Source organism: Callospermophilus lateralis, chromosome 11 (assembly GCF_048772815.1).
Source record: "Callospermophilus lateralis isolate mCalLat2 chromosome 11, mCalLat2.hap1, whole genome shotgun sequence".
NCBI classification, from domain to species: Eukaryota; Metazoa; Chordata; class Mammalia; order Rodentia; family Sciuridae; genus Callospermophilus; species Callospermophilus lateralis.
In genome coordinates, this window is record NC_135315.1 from 21,261,225 (window position 1) to 21,277,597 (window position 16,373).

General features: G+C 42.4%; 1 protein-coding gene across 1 annotated transcript; it reads left to right on the forward strand.

Annotated features, from left to right (window-relative positions):
- Positions 1-2,788: 2,788 nt before the first annotated feature.
- On the forward strand, positions 2,789-16,173 carry Krt23 (keratin 23). Its single transcript, XM_076871359.2, has 8 exons — positions 2,789-3,184; positions 8,133-8,215; positions 8,872-9,028; positions 10,094-10,255; positions 10,341-10,463; positions 13,052-13,272; positions 14,353-14,384; positions 16,079-16,173. The coding sequence occupies exons 1-8, from the start codon at positions 2,789-2,791 to the stop codon at positions 16,171-16,173; spliced, it is 1,269 nt and encodes a 422-aa protein (XP_076727474.2).
- Positions 16,174-16,373: the final 200 nt, after the last annotated feature.

The following is a 16,373-nucleotide window of genomic DNA, read 5'->3' on the forward strand; positions in this document are numbered from 1 at the left end:
AGGTGTGGGCCAATTTATGGGGCTAATAAGTCACTGCCTCTCAGACAGGCCTGCAGTGATCAGGGAGGTGATGGGTTTCATTGTGGATTCTGGGGAGAGTTTAGGGATTAGGAGTGCAGCCTGACCCTTGCACGGACTGGGGTGTCTACTCTCCTTCATAAGGCTGCGTCCATGGCAACAGGAGTGAGAAGCAACCACAACCCTGAGTCAAAACCAGCAATCAGGAGCCTTTCATGTCCAACAGAACATAACTTCCTACCACACCTCCAACGATCTCTGTGTTTCCCTTATTTATTCTACTTTTATCATATCTCCCTGTCTTAGTTTTCTGTTGCTATAACAGAATGCCTGAGATGCTTGTATCTTACAGTGCCAGAGACTGGCAAGTCCCAAGTTGAGAGGCCATGTTTGGGGAGGGGCTTCTTATCCATAGGGACTCTCTGCAAGGTCCTGAGGCAATTCAGGCTATTACACAAAGAGCCAGAGCCAGACTGGCTTCTATGATAGATTCACTCTCAAGATAACCCACTAACCAATTAATCCATGAATTCATGGACTAATCCGTCCGTGAAGGCAAAGCCCTCATGACCTCACATCTCCTAAAGGTCCCACCTCGTCCCACCTCCTAACCCCTAATGATGGGGATTAAATTCAGCCTGGGTTTTGCAGGAGATGTTAAAAACCACAATTCAAACCACTCCCTTTGGTCTTTTCCTCATGTCAGAGATGCAAGTGGCCACAGTCACTCCCCAAGCTTCTTTTAGTCACGGTTACATTTTTCTCCATTGTGTATATAGTGAGATGAGGACAATCCAGAGAACTTTCCTTGGTAGGTTTTGTTGCATGAGCAGGAGGCACAGAGCTGTGGGCTTTGATGGCATTATTTCCAATTGGAAAGATGGCCTTGGTGGATGACTTGTGCACTCCCGAGAGAGGCTTTTCCCTCTGATTCTGTAATTCACACTCCTAACAGGAGTAAGAAGTGATGGCATTTGAGGTCCTGAGTTAAAACCTCAATCACTAAAAGGTCATGACAGAGTTAGCCACCATTTATAAAACAGCCCCAAGAAACTAGACTTGGGTGCTTGGAAGGTGGAAGGCTGAAGCTTTTCCAGGAGGCTTGTAGCAAATGTGGCATACTCAGTGGTCGGTGAAGAGTAGGGCTGGACCCAGTCCAGACATAGGAGGTGGCTGGGCCCAGTGGATCTTCTCCACTGGAGGGTCTTGGATCCAGATGAGGCTGTTTCCTACTATAAAGGGCACCCAAATCATGCAGGAGAACTCAGAAAATCGTTGTTAAAGGCGGTAACCCTTGAACTACCGGGAAAGCAGGGGTTGGTGACTTTCAAGGCTGAGGGGATGGCACAAACCAAGGCAATGACACCTACAAATTTCTGTGCTCATTATATTGTACATGCAAATCAGCTCTGAATCATTTGCCTCTAGGAGCTCTGATTCTTCGTCTGTAAAATGGGGACAATAACACTTGCCTGGCTACAGTAAGAGTTGTAACAATTAAATAAAGAATAGCAAATGGCTACGTGCACTGGGAAGTCCCATTATCATTATGAGAGAGAAGTGCCATACAGGACCCCGTGGTGACTCGACCCAGCAACAGCACCCTATGGCAGAATCCCACTGTGGCTTTACCACTAACTGGACATTTCCCTTGACATATCCCCCTCAGGGCTTCAGTTGGCCTCTTCTGTAAAATTAGTGGCACAGAAACCAGGAACACTAACGTCTCTTCTGATGCCAACCCTTTACTCCTAAGTCCCTTTTAAATCTTGTCACCAGTAACCAGCCCAGTGCGCCTGTCCCCAGACTACGTCTTTGTTCATTCCTAACCTTTACCTTGGCAGATTCCCCAAGCATTCAAACAACCCAAGGCATGCTTCCTGCTTTCCACCACCCGCTCTGCAGGTCACAGAGGCACAGACGCTAGCCCTTCCAGGGCTCAGCCAGGGACAGGCCTATCAGGCAGTTGCCATCAGCTGTTCCTCCCAGGGTTCAAGGGAAGTCCTGGGCAGAGGCCAGAGTTTGGTTTGGAGGTGCGCTGGGATGAAAGGCAACTGGAAGTGGAAGGCTCGGTCATTCGTTCATTAATTACGACTATAATTGAAGGTTTGTTCTGAAGAGTGATTCCTTTGAAATTACTTTCCATCAAACAGCAACTGTCACAAAGGAATCAGATATTCAGAGCCGTCTCTATTTCCTCAGCATGCGTAGTTTTTGTTTTTTTTTTCCCTAGGACTTGAGACTCAGTTCCAATCTGGCTCCACCTTTATGAATCTCTCTCACTCTTGCTTTAGAGGTAATTTGTTTATCTGGGTGTATGTGTGGGTGCCAGCGCGCGCTCTTAATGTCTCCTTTATAAAAAGAAAACCTGTACCCTACCAAATACCCTGAGTGTGGGCTTTCATCTGGCCTTTTTCGGATGAATGGGACAAAGGAAAAATCCCTCAGGGAGATTAGAAGGACACCTGAGACGAATACCCACCTGATGACATGGGCCACACCTCCCGGGTTCAACTGGAAGGGAGGAAGCAAACTGGTATATTGACGTGGTTCTAAACAACAACAGTGTGTGCTGGCCCGAGGGCACTTTGGGATTGACCAAGAGGAAACACACGTTGCACAATGATATGATCTTGCTGGTACAGTTGTCAGAGAAGGGAACTCCCACAGCAAAGGGCATAAAACCATCCAGGGCTGTCTGGGGCGGCTCAGTTCTGTGGAGCCAGGGAGCAGAGCAGAGCCCAGCCCAGCCCCAAACACAGATGGGACCATGAACTCCAGCCGCAGCTTTAGCCAAACCCCTTCAGCCGTTCTCCATGGCCCCAGAGGTGCCAGGACCCGGCCTGGGAGCTTCCCCCAGGCCCCCAGCGTGCACGGTGGCGCGGGGGGTGCCCACATCTCCCTTTCCTTCGCCACACCAAGCTGCCTGCCTCCTGGAAGGTCTTGGGGGTCTGGCAAAGGTGGGTCCCTCCTAAGTGGAAATGGGAAAGAGACCATGCAGAACCTCAATGACCGCCTAGCCTCCTACCTGGACAAGGTGCGCGCCCTGGAGGAGGCCAACATGAAGCTGGAGAGTCGCATCCTGCAGTGGCATCAGCAGAGAGACCCTGACAGTCAGCAGGATTACTCCCAATACGAGGAAAACATCAGCCACCTGCAGGAACAGGTAAGGTGCTGTGTGACCCTGCAGCTTCCAGGTGGGGCTTCACCGCCAGGGCAAGGAAAGATCAGCACAAAAGACAACTTCCAAGAAAGTAGCAGTGATTCAATTGCTCACAAAGATATTTGAGGCTATCTTCTTATTAGATCTTAAATATGGACTTGGGAAAGTCTGTTTGGTATAAATGATCTCCTATGTGTCAGTTATGTAGAAAATGAAGGCAGACAAAAATGATAGAAGTGTTATAGACTTTTTTAAAAAGTGAGACTCTGATATTTCACACAATAAGAAAAAAAAATCTAAGAAAACAAAATGAGGCAGCCAGCCACCTGTGCTGTATCACTTATGATCAACAATGGCACCGTAATGATAAGGGCTGGTATGCAGGTTGCACGCTCCATACACAAGGCACAGGAGAATATTTACTTTCTCATTACATCAGTTCTGCTCCACCTCAAATTCCTGGCGACAGTGTGTCGAGCCATCAACAGAAAGCTGAGTTACATTCTTTTGGAGATCATGCCTAAAAGCCGTCACTCTACTAGCAGATATATCATCGTGACGTCCCTGAATATTCTTTTTTTTTTTTTTTTTTTTTTTGCAGGGGAAGGGGGTTGCTAGATGATAAAGTTGCTCATGGCTCTGAGAATAGGATATTGCTATGAGAAAATAGTAAAATGAGCATAGTTCTTAAAATATGAGAGTTGGGTGGGTATGGACATTCTTCAATAAGTAAATAACGAGTCAAACAAACATTTGAAAAGCAAACTCATGAGTTCTGGGTCACTTGGCTAGAAGTAGAGGGAACCCAGTCATCTTACCAGTTATTCTTTTTAAAGTTGCTTAACTTCCCTCTTATATAAAACAGTCCCAGAAAAATCCCTGTAAGATCATGACTTAACCTCCCCCAGGAAGGGCATCACAGGCTCCCGATATTTATACCATGTTATTTCCCAACACTCAGTCATCCTTGCAAGCATGTAGAAAGGACCGATCAAGATAATATAAATCTGTCCTTGTAATGAACCCTAATTATTGAATAATCAGCCTAATAACTGACTGTGTAATTACCTTAACTATATAGTATATGGTTATCTTTACCAAAAAAACAAGGTGACTCAACAGTCCTCCTCATGTTTTTTCATTTATTAAAGTTGCTTTTGTTTGAGAAGAGAGGGAATAGAAGATACTTGCCATTGGAGAGCTGAGGACATGAGTCCCAGAAGAAATGTGAGGTTAGACCTGAGCACAGGATATATTAGCCAATGGAAGAGAGAAGGGAGGAAAGGAAGAGGAGAGAGGGAAACAATTAGTGAGCACTTCTTGTTCCCCAGGCATCATGTTCAGTGTTTGATATAAATATTTGTGGTAAGGGCTTTCTGCAATGATGGGATTGTTCCATGTCATTTGATTTAATTCTGACAGAACTCTGTTAGAAACTAAAACTTATAAAAGTGAAGTAGCTGCTGGCAAGAGGCAGAGTGGGATTCTAACTCAGATCTGTTTGCAAAGGCTTCATGATTTCCTTGTCATCCTGGGGTTGACTAGCCGACCTCATGCAAAACTGATATTTAGATATTACTAATAAGTAAAATTCATCACATTTGCATTATTATTCAAAACATTTTGTATGCATCTCATTTAATCATCACAGCTTGGTGAAGCAGGTATTTTTATTTCAACTGAAGGAGACAGAGACTGAGTGTCTAAATTTTTTGGAATACAATCAAGAAAAGTAAGAAGGTGTGATTATGAGGAGGGATCAACTAGTCCACCCTCAGATGACCCAGAATTCTGGTTTTAAGATTAAATAGGAAGCTTCTTCAGCTTCAAGTTCCACTCTTTTCTGGACTTTTCCTGAAGATGCATTTTCTCCAGCTTTGAAGAAAGCAATGCTTTCTGTCCTGACTTCCCCCATCTGCAAGTGAGGAAACTGGCCCAAAGAGATCCCACAGTAACGTGAGTTTGGCACTATCCTGGTATTTAATGAAATACTCGAGTAGATATAGCACTCTGTCCCACTTTGGAGTGTTAAATATTACTCAAAAAGTCTATAAGATGTTGAATTCAAAATTTAATCCAATCCTTTTGAAACACAGAATGGGACATACTCCTAGGAATACTCTACATAAAACTTCCTGAGTGATTCTCAATGGTGCTATATTTAGCATTTTGGTTTATGGACAAAAATTCTATTTTCCTCTCCCTGGGAGATCACACACCCTGGAGCAACAATGTTATGCTAGCACACCAACTAGATTTTAAAAGAATGAACACTCAGGGCTTTGGGAAGAAGCCAGGTGATTATTACAACATACAGTGTAAAACCTGTGCCTCATGTATTATTTCTCAATCCATCCTCATCCATTTATGACCATGGAGGATGTCTCAGAAATAGTGGCATATTGTATTACCATATCTAGTAAACCTGGACCGTGGAAAATAGTTTTCAATCTGTTTTATATTAAGTACATTTCAGAGCCTACATTCATGAACCACGATAATGCTAGCTGGTGGGTTTTACAATTAATATATTATTGCTTTAACTCAGAAAAGTCAAATAAACCTGCCTGTGGTCTTTTAGTTTTTCTGATTCTGTGTTATATATAAAGCAAAATTTCCTAGTTGTCCTAGGAGTGTGTCAGATAGAATAAATCAACACACAGGAAATAAGGCTTACCTCAGGATCCCAGGCTTTGGGGCATGGAGTTATTCCTCATTTTGCATGAGTTTAGAGAATGCAAAGAGTAAGGGTCATAGAAGAAAAGGCACTGGTAAGGATGTGACAAAGGAGCACTGTGGATGGGAGACAAAGAAAGATCTGCAGTTTCCTTTTTTAGAGCAAAAGAAAAAATCATAGGACCATTTGGAATCCCACAAAGGGAAAAAAGAAATTCAGTGAGGAGCCAGCCTGCCAATGTCCACCATGAACAGCAAAAGTTGGAGGATGTGTTGCAACACATAAAACTTGACACTTTGTCTGATGCACACATCGACTCTAATTATAAAAGTTGTAAAATTATAAAAAGAAAATTGTACAATTGACATTTTTCTGAACTAATTCCATTACAGCTAATTTTTCAGTGTCTATGTAATATGCCCGGAATATGCCGTTTTATAACATTATTTTGTTTAATACCTTCTAATTCTCATGACTCTTTGATGAAGTGGCTATTATTCTTGCCATTTTTATGGATGAAGAAACTGAGGCTCAGCCAAACTTACTTTGGTGCTGGAGCAGAATCCCAGGTCTGCACTCGGAGTGCAGATCCAGGGTTCTCACCACTTCTGAAGGCACCTATTGTGCATTCATGATCCCAAATTCCAAGTAATCAGTGGAGCTTTCAATAGGACCAGAGTTTTAAAAGGTACCTTTGTATTGAGGTGTAGTTTTGTCCTAAGAAAATGCTTTCTAAATAAAAGGAATGGCTGTAAAAATACAATGGCAATATCACAGGATTCTCTGACTCCAACTAAACTGTAGAAGTTTAGAGCAAGTAAGGTCACCTATTTGTAGTGTAAACTTCTTATTTAACAAACTGTGAGACTGAAGCACAGGGAGTGAAATGTCTCAAGACTATGTGAATGTCAGAAAGACAGAAAGAACCAAAGGACAGTTCCAGTTTGGGCACAATACTTGGCTAATACTTGGTACCAAAGTATTAGCATACTTTGGAAAAATGAAGTTATCTTCCATTCCATTTCTCCAAGGACAGTGACATACAGCAAATGTTCACTATTTCTCTGATTATAACACACTATATACACAATTGTCCAAGTAAACACTTCCATCAACAATTTTTTTTTATATTTTTTAGTTGTCAGTAGATCTTTTATTCATTTATATGTGATGCTGAGAATCGAACCCAGTACCTCACACATGCCAGGCAAGCGCTCTACCACTGAGCCACAAGCCCAGCCCCTCCAACAACATTTTTAAAAGCAAACAAAATCTATATAAATATCTAGTGAAAGTCTTTAACTGGAAGCTTTAACACCAGAGAAGCTTATTAGGCATCTTCATTAGCTGGTAAAGAATTAGTTCAGTTAATGTTTTAATAGCTACCAGTGGGGCGTTCTCATGATGGACTACATTACAAGCATGGACACATGCCTGCAAGTTATGTTCGTGGCTTTAGCACTCTGGGGGAAAAAAAAATGTGTCCTGTGATTATGATAATGAAATGCATTTAAAATCAGGGTTAGTGTCGCCCAATAACACTGATGGGAAATGTGAACATATCACAAGTAATAGTGATGTGCATCTAAAACCACCATTGATTGTGCTTCAGGAGAGCAGAGCTAATATTCACAATAAGAAACAACTCAGAGCCTAAGTTCCTTTTAACATCTCCTCATGAGGGACTGGAAGCAAAACCACAGGACCTGTTCATCACACTGAAAGCTGAAAGACATTCTGAACAATCTCTGTCCTTCTTCTTCCAAAACCATTCTTTAAGCAGTTGCGCCAACCCCAGCCTGACAAAATTCAATGTGAAAAAAGGCAGTGAAACCCGCTGCAGATCTTGTCCTGGCTATAAAATCATCTGTGCTTTGCACCTAGTCGGTGCTCAGCAAATATGTGCTGATTTGATTCTCATTGTTCCACTGAGGAAAAAGAAGTTGTCTTTGCTGACAAGTCACAAACCCAGGAAATGAGAGGGCAGAAATAGAGCTGTCAGAGCCAGGCACAGTCGTGCACACCTGTAATCCCAGCAACTCAGGAAGCTGAGGCAGGAGAATCAGAAGTTCAAAGCCAGCCTCAGCAACTGAATGAGACCCTGTCTCCAAATTCAAAAAAATAAATAAAAAGGGCTTGGGGTGGTTCAGGGGTAAAGCATCCCCTGGGTTCAATCGCTGGTGCCAAAAATAAAAAGAGAAAGAAAAGAAAAGAAATGCAGCTGTCAGTTGTAGGTCTGCCCAACTGAAAAAATTCTCGGGGCGTGTTTTCCAGATAGTGGACGGCAAGATGACCAATGCTCAGATGGTTGTTCTTATCGACAATGCCAGAATGGCAGTGGATGACTTCAGCCTCAAGTAAGTTCCTTTTTCACAGGGTTTTGTGAGGTTTTGTTTATTTCCTTTACAAAAGGAAAACTTACCCTGTTAGTCACACCTGAAATCTCACCAGGTTATAATTAAAAGGTGAAATGATGACAAATACCGGGTACAATACTTGAATGGACCTTTGTTTCAACAAACCAGACATAAAACACAGTATAGAGGGGAAAAAATCTGACTATGAACCAAGAATTAGGTGATGCTAGAGTTATTCATTTTAAATATGATAATGTTATCATGCTTACTTTTGAAAGGTTTCTTGAAAGATGCATTCTGAAGCATACAGGGTTAAAATGTCATATGTCTATAAGTCTATAATTCACTTTGAAAAACTATAGCAATTAATAATGATGAAGCAAGTTGGCAAAATACTGACTATTGCTAAAGCTAGGTGGTGGGCGTATGGCGGATCATTATTCTTTTCTCTCTACTCAATTAAAAAAAAATGGACATTGAGTCACTATCATAGAAAAGCGGAGTGTGGAATCGACATACAAAGGACATCCTGTGTGCATTCATTTGTTCTGATTAAACCTAAAAAGTCAGATATTCACATCTCAGAGAAGGCAGATCCTTACCAAGCCCATGGCCTTCCAACAACAGGCGTGTTCTTCCCTTCCTTCCAACCAAAGGTATGAAAATGAACACTCCTTTAAGAAAGACTTGGAAATTGAAGTCGAGGGCCTCCGAAAGACCTTGGATGATCTGACCATTGTCACAACAGACCTGGAACAGGAGGTGGAGGGAATGAGGAAAGAGCTCATCCTCATGAAGAAGCACCATGAACAGGTAGGGCTGCCCAGGGACCCCCTGTGCTCAGCTGAGCCCTCTCCCTGCACAGTTCAGGGTGATCCGATAACCAAAGAGGAAACCACCCGAATGCCAGTCCTGTTGACCTTATGCCCAAATAACTATGAAGAATCACATGAGTACCTCATTTTTCCAGTTTCAAGGTTACCTACCCAGATGTCAAACACAACCTCCAAAATTAACGATGACTTGGCCAGCAGTTTCGTTAACACACAATGTTTACCTTGACCTTTTTGTTAATATGATACTCTAAGAATGAATGTGTGAGGCTGAACTTTCCTGGCCAAACATGCGGCAAATTGGAGGACAGTAGAATAAAGAGAATCTGCTATGAACCAAAGTAAAATGACTAATGGCAAAAATTAAGGATCCCAATTTCCGGAAGTCTTAACTGACTTTTAAAGAGTTACCATTCATTTCAAGTCCCTGAGACTGATAAAATGATAGAAAAACAATCCCCATTTTTGGCAAACAAAATTGCTTCCGAACATCAAAGAGCCTGGTTTCCTAAGAGCTGGTTAGACGATGATTATTAATTAAACCTTTCTTGCAGCTGCTTGGCTTTTAGGAAATCCTACAGAAGCATACACAGAGATCTTAGAAGCCTCTACACCTTTCAATTACTGAACTCCACCTTCTGGTTACTGAACTGCTTCCCAAAAGCTTTGGTCCAAAACCTAGAATATTCCATTGCTTAGCTGTACAGTCACTTCACCAGTGAACAATTCCTCCAGAGGAGCTAATATTTTATGTAGGCATAATTGTTTCTGAAATATTTTCCAACAGAGATTAACTCAGTAATTACAGAAGACGTTTGATTACCTGTCTGTGCTATTCTTTATTTTATAAAATTATTAGCGGGAAAAAAAGTAAATAATGTTTTGTCATCCACAATAATTGAGAAATCAAACCACACCGGCAAAAGTGTAGCAACCACATCAGCTGAAATGTTTTCAAGATCCATTTATCTCTGCCAATCAACACAAATTCCAGCCTTCTGGTTGGCATAGCTGGTTGATTTTTTTTTTCTCTATTGTTAAACAGGAACTGAGGGATCATCATGTGCCAAATGACTTCAATGTCAATGTGAAGGTGAATACAACTCCGGGAGAAGATCTCATCAAGGTCTTGGAGGATATGAGGCAGGAATATGAGCTTATAATAAAGAAGAAGCATCAAGACTTGGATACTTGGTTTAAAGAGCAGGTAAATGAAAGGTGGCCAGACTCCCCAGAGGTTCAATTCCACGTGGCCCCCATGCTGATGCCTCTGCCTATGCTTGGTCTCACAGTCAACGGCCCTATCCCAAGAGACAGCCAGTCCGGCTGCTGTGCAGGGCAGCCCAAGTGACATCCACGAGCTGAAGCGCACTTTCCAGGCCCTAGAGATTGACCTGCAGACACAGCACAACAGGGTAAGTGGGAGCTAGGAAAACCTGGGTCCTGTACCACCTCCTCCTCAAAGTCTTCCTCCACCTCCCTCCTGGGCCCCAACACCCCCACTCCCCTTGGGACATCTCTCACTCTCTACTCTCCATCCAAATCGTTCATGATGAGAATGATAATAAGAGCTTCATTTATAGTGTGCAGATGGTGCCAGATGTCAGGCTAGGTGCCTCATTATTTTAAGTGTTGTTAATCCTCACATTAGCCTTTCTAGGTAGGTAGGTCTTAGCATCTCCATTTTAGAGACGAGGAAGCCAAAGCTCTAGGCAGTTAAGCAAGTTGGTCAACAACTCGTAAATTAACAGTGGTGAAACGATGTGGTGTTAGAAGAATAGGGACTCTAGATCCCCAAAATCTCTATCAGTGCTCTCTCCACTTAGAACCAGGCTAAAGGCTAACCCCCCAAACTCTAATACAGAGAAATTCCAATGCCAACATGGCAGGTCGCAAATCCAGGCTTGGCAACCCCAAAGTACTGCTCTATTCTTTATGTATTTGTCTTATCACCTAGCAAACTGTAAGTTACCATGTCTAAGTCATTTCTATCATCTTTTTAGTTTCGTAAAATGAATTATAAGGGGTGGGGGGGGGTCATAATCATTCAAAATTCTTTGATTCCCTTCATAGCCTACTGAAATCTGATCATTCATCAATATAACTCCTGGAGTGCTATTCTCTTCTCCGTCTTAAGAGCCCATACCTAGTTCATTTGTCTCACAGGTGCACATGGTAAATGAAGTCACGTTTTATGAATCAGTGATGGTGAGTGGACACTAAAAATGGCCACGGTTTGGGTGACAATAATGAGCTTGGCAGTATGTGGAGCCTAGTATTTTGCAGCTTTCTAGACATTTTAACCCACATCATTTCCCCACAACCTCATGAGGACAGAGAAGCATTTAGACCATCGTCATGGGTTCTCCTACTTGACACTGTTTTAAAATCTGAGGACTTGATAATAAAGGAGTCACTTCATCGAGACAATAAATGGGCAAATCATCAAAATAGGTACTTGTTAGGTGGAAAAAAAATCTCAACAATGAAATGAAACATACTAGATATGGCAGAGAGGAAAGCTTCCATTTTAAAGCAAGGTGGTCATGAAAGGTTTTACTGTTGGGTGACAGACTGCGCAAAGGCCGGAAAGACATAAGGAGGTGTTTTATGTAGCTATGGGATGGGGTTAAGGTCAGTATTCCAGGTGAAGGGAACCACAAACACCGAAGACACAAGTATGTCCTATAGGTTGGAGGAACAGTGGAGAAGCCACTGTGGCAACAGGGACTGAATGAAAGGAAGAGAAGAGAAAATTAAAGGAGTAAAAGGGAGAAGGGCAGAAGGGAGGGGAGGCCATGGCATCACGATGGCACCTGGACTTTGTACGCTACCTTGGAGCAGGACAGACAGGAATTCATTTCAGCTAGTATAGGCAACTCTTTGAAGAACTTTGCTGTAGGTGAAGAACAACAGAAGAATAGTATAGGACACTTCCATTAGTTTGGATGATGGTTGGAGACAGATATCTGATATAAGGTGAGAATAATCGAACAGAGCAGAGAATAGCATCTAACATGCAAGATGGCAGGCCATTGCTGAGATCATGGAACACAAGTAGTTCATGCATCACAACAGGAGGAAAGGGAGTCCCTTCCCTGGACACAGATTCAAGTTTGTGGTTGGGAGTAACGGCAGGAGACTCTGGGAGTGCTCTCCTGAGCGCTTTCATCTCCTCAAGGATTCTGAGAAGTGAGTGAGTTCATGGACTGAAAGAAAGGTTGAGAGAAGGGAGGTTTGAGGACAGAGAAGAAGGAAGGAAATAACGCTCTGGGAGGAGAGAGAGTGACTATGCCAGAAATCGATGGTTTCTTATCCAGGCAGCATTAAGGGCCCCTGAAAATTAAGCAGCCATTAAAGTGGGTGAATCCAATGTAGTTACAATTTTCTCTTCAAGATTAAATTTATGTGCTCCAGAAAAGCCGGTATTAAACCCAAACAAAAAAAAAAAATGGACTTGAGTTCAGCCTTTCATAATCTGGCCCAGAAACTTCATTCGGCAGTTCTGGAATTTCCTCAAAAATGACAATTTTTTTACCACTGTGAGAATCAGAAAGCATTACTTGAGACCAAGGTTATTAGATATACCAAGTTAAAAAACAGGACACTTTGATTATCTTGAATGTTAGAAAAACACAGGTTTTTTTCTATGTAGAAGCTTGTCCCATGTAATATTGCATCAATATTTGGGACATGTTCATCCAAAAGCGTTATTTGTTGTTCATCTGTAATTTGAAGTTCACACCATCACCCCTCCAGGAGTCCAGGAGACTGGCCAGGACCCCCTGATAAAATGATTTTATGGACAGAAAAATGACTTCAGAAGTCCCAACACCCAAGCCCCAAACCTGTAAGCCAAACTGATTCTCACCTCAGTGTCCCCAGCAGCTACCAGGACACCTAGGAGACTGGTTGGCATATGCTAAATACTCAACAGGTCCACGCTGAGGGATCTATCAAGCCATCAGCCAGTTAGCAAAAGAACTATCATTTCCTCTTTCAGAAATCTGCTTTGGAAAACATGTTGTCGGAGACCCAGTCTCGGTACTCCTGCCAGCTCCAGGACATGCAGCAGATCATCTCCCACTATGAGCAGGAGCTGATGCAGCTACGCCACGACCTCGAGCGTCAGAACAGTGAACACAAGGTGCTCCTGGGCATCAAAACCCACCTGGAGAAGGAGATTGCCACCTACCGCCAGCTCCTGGATGGAGAGAGCAACGGGTGAGGCAAAGGCTGGCACAAAAGGCCTGTGGTACCCGCGTGTGCAAATGTGTGTGCACATTTGGCTTCTGTCGGCAATGGTCACTCTAGAGGAAAAAGGGCTAATGCTGACTTTTTCTAGAAGATACCTATGTTCTAGATACCTAGGTTCTGTTTTATTAAGCAGCAAATGGGAACTAGTCAGTAATGCTCCCTGGGTGCTAAGATTTGCACACAGAACAGTTTCAATGAGGATATTAAAGTCTCTAGGGGAGAAAAAACAAAAAGCCATGGTTTGGACTATTGTGTTTCCCGGTGGGAAAGCACACATTTTGGCTTAAAAGGACAGGAGAGGGAAGGGAGAATGTTTCAGTCTAAAAGCAGCAGAAAAAGATTGATAAGAGAGAGATCTAGATTTGCAATCTGATGTGTCTGGCAGAGCCAAGAAACAATAGCTGGACATAAAAAGGGCACATACAAACCAGGCAGAGTGGCACACACCTGTAAGCTCAGAATTTAGGAGGCCGAGGCAAGAGGATCACAAGGGCAACTTAGTGAGACCTTGTCTCAAAAATGAAATAAAATGGGCTGGGGATATAGCTCAGATTGAACCCCTGGGTTCAATCCCCAGTACTACAAAATTTAAAGGAAAGAAAAAGAGAGAGAGAGAAAGAGACAGAGAGAGGAAGAAGGAAAGAGGGTGAGGGATACATACATTTTATTACCCCCCACCATCATCCAAAAAAAGGGGGGTTTTCAAAATATATAAATAAAATGTCATTGGAGTAAACTGCTCAGTCTGAGAAGTTCAAGGGTTCCTGGCTTGAGACTCTGGAAGAGACCCTGGTGGAGGCCAGGACTTCAGCAGGCTGAAAGGAGGGAGGAGATGGTTTCGAAGACTTGTCCAGACCCCAGGGTTGTGGGGAGGCAACTGCCTTCCGAATGGAGGAGGGTTCTGGACATGACCCTGAGACTGTGGAGCTCAATTACCTTCATCAAAGAGCTGAGAAGTTACACGCAGGCAACGGAAGTTGGTTCATCCCAAGGTTTTATGACCACTATTAATACTAATGTGAGCTTTAACCTTTCTCACTTTAACAGAATGATGGAAGAATCGAAATCCAGCATGAAAGGTAAAAAGAATTCTTTCACTGTTTGAATTTGCTTTTTTAAAATGAATCTGTGTGTTTATCCACTCTTTAAGTTGTCATGATCCTCAGGTATATTCCCAAGTGTCCTGTGTTCAACTTTTATTTGGCTCCCAAATAGCCAGGAATTATCAAAGAACTTAACAAATTAAGTAATACAAAACAAAGGGAACTCTCCTATGTCCTCAACAAGTGCCCAGTTTGAGTATCCCTTATTTAAAATGCTTGGAACCAAGAGTGTTTCGGTTTTCATATTTTTTTGGAATATTTCTATATACATAGTGAGATACGTTGATGAGACTCAAGTCTACACGCAAAATTCATTTATGTTTCACATATACTTTATACATATGGTCTGTAGGTAATTTTAAACAATATTTTAAGTAAGTTTTACCAAAGTTTGATGGTGTGGGATTTTCCACTGTGGCATTATGTCAAGTGCTCAAAATGTTTCGGATTTTTGCTCATTCCAGATTTCAGATTTTTAGATAAGGGATGCTCAATCTGTATATGCAAAGTTCTTTATAAGCAGTTAAATAGAGTAAAAGGATAATTAAGAGTATTGTGTCTCTGTTAAGTGATGGAGTCTGTTTTACTAAACTCCTAGGAAATTAAGTCATCATTTCCCAAACTCACTTCTGTTGAACACTAGTGCTCTGTGAGGTTTGAATGGTGTATGATGAAAGACATGTTCTACGGCCAGACAAGGTTGGGTATGTTATGTACCATTACCCTCTTCTTGAATAGTCAGGTTGCATTTCAGTATGCTAAAGATGGGACAGGCTCTGCTGTGAGGTGAAAAAAGGGAACAAGGAAGAAAAAGAAATATCAAATAGGTTTGCTTTAATTCAATAGTCCCAAACGTCCTTGATCTGGAAACCCTATTTTCTCAGATTTTCATAACACCTCACAGAAAAGTTTCAGGACTGCCCAGTCTGCAGCAAGTGGCACTTTCTAATTGGTTCATGATAAAATTGTTCTAAGATGTGAGCAATTCCTTAGAGTTGGACTAACCATCTCAGAACAGCTAGTCTAATGGCTGCCCTTTGGCAATATTTGATAGATGGTCCTTCAGCCTCTCCTTACGCACATCCAGGGATGGGAAACTCAGTACTTGATGGGATAACCCAATCTGCTGTAGGAAAAGTTTGATTTTAGCAAAAGTTTCCTGTGTGTCTCTACTGAGAATTTCAGCTATTCCCAGTGGTCTAGAATTGCTTTATTGAAATGTCAATGAGGTACTTATTCAAATAAGAAATAGCTTTGAAAACAGTGGCCATGATAAACAGCCCTAGTTTCTCACCCCCGAAATCACGCGGCATGCTTCCTAAAATGTGTATCCCAAGATGGCATTTAGTGCTCTGTAAACTCGCAGAATCTGTACTGGGAGAGCTACAAAACCTGCCCAAACAGAAAGCACTCTTCAGATGCTCGTGGCCAGAGACGAGCTTCCATATGAGGTACACGCAGAATGAAAGTCCTGATCTCCAGAGAGTGATATTGTTCCCAGAAGGTGGAGGGAAAATCCTCCTTGGTGAGATCCCTGTTCACTGCAGCAGAGCCCACCATATTGTTCAGTGATTATTTTGGAAGGCACAGAGACCGCATGCAGGGGACTGAAAATGAGTTCAAATGGGGGGAAAACACGGCAGTGACCTCTCCGGTGCTCTCTCCTTCAGCATCTACAGCTCCAAAGATCAAGGCCATCACCCAGGAGAGCATCAATGGAAGAATAGTTCTTTCTCAAGTGAATGAGATCCAAAAGCATGAGTGAAACCAGTATAATTTCTGCCTGTTGTAAAAACTATTCCCCCCCCCCCCATGGAAAGCCCTTACCTAGACACTAATGGGTGAGTCTTAAAAGGTATCCTTGGAGTTATCAAACTCCAGAACCTTTTTTTTCCTCCTCATAATGCTCTTGATATACTGTTGAACTTTTCAAAACAAAATATGAGTTTGCAAGATAAAAACTCT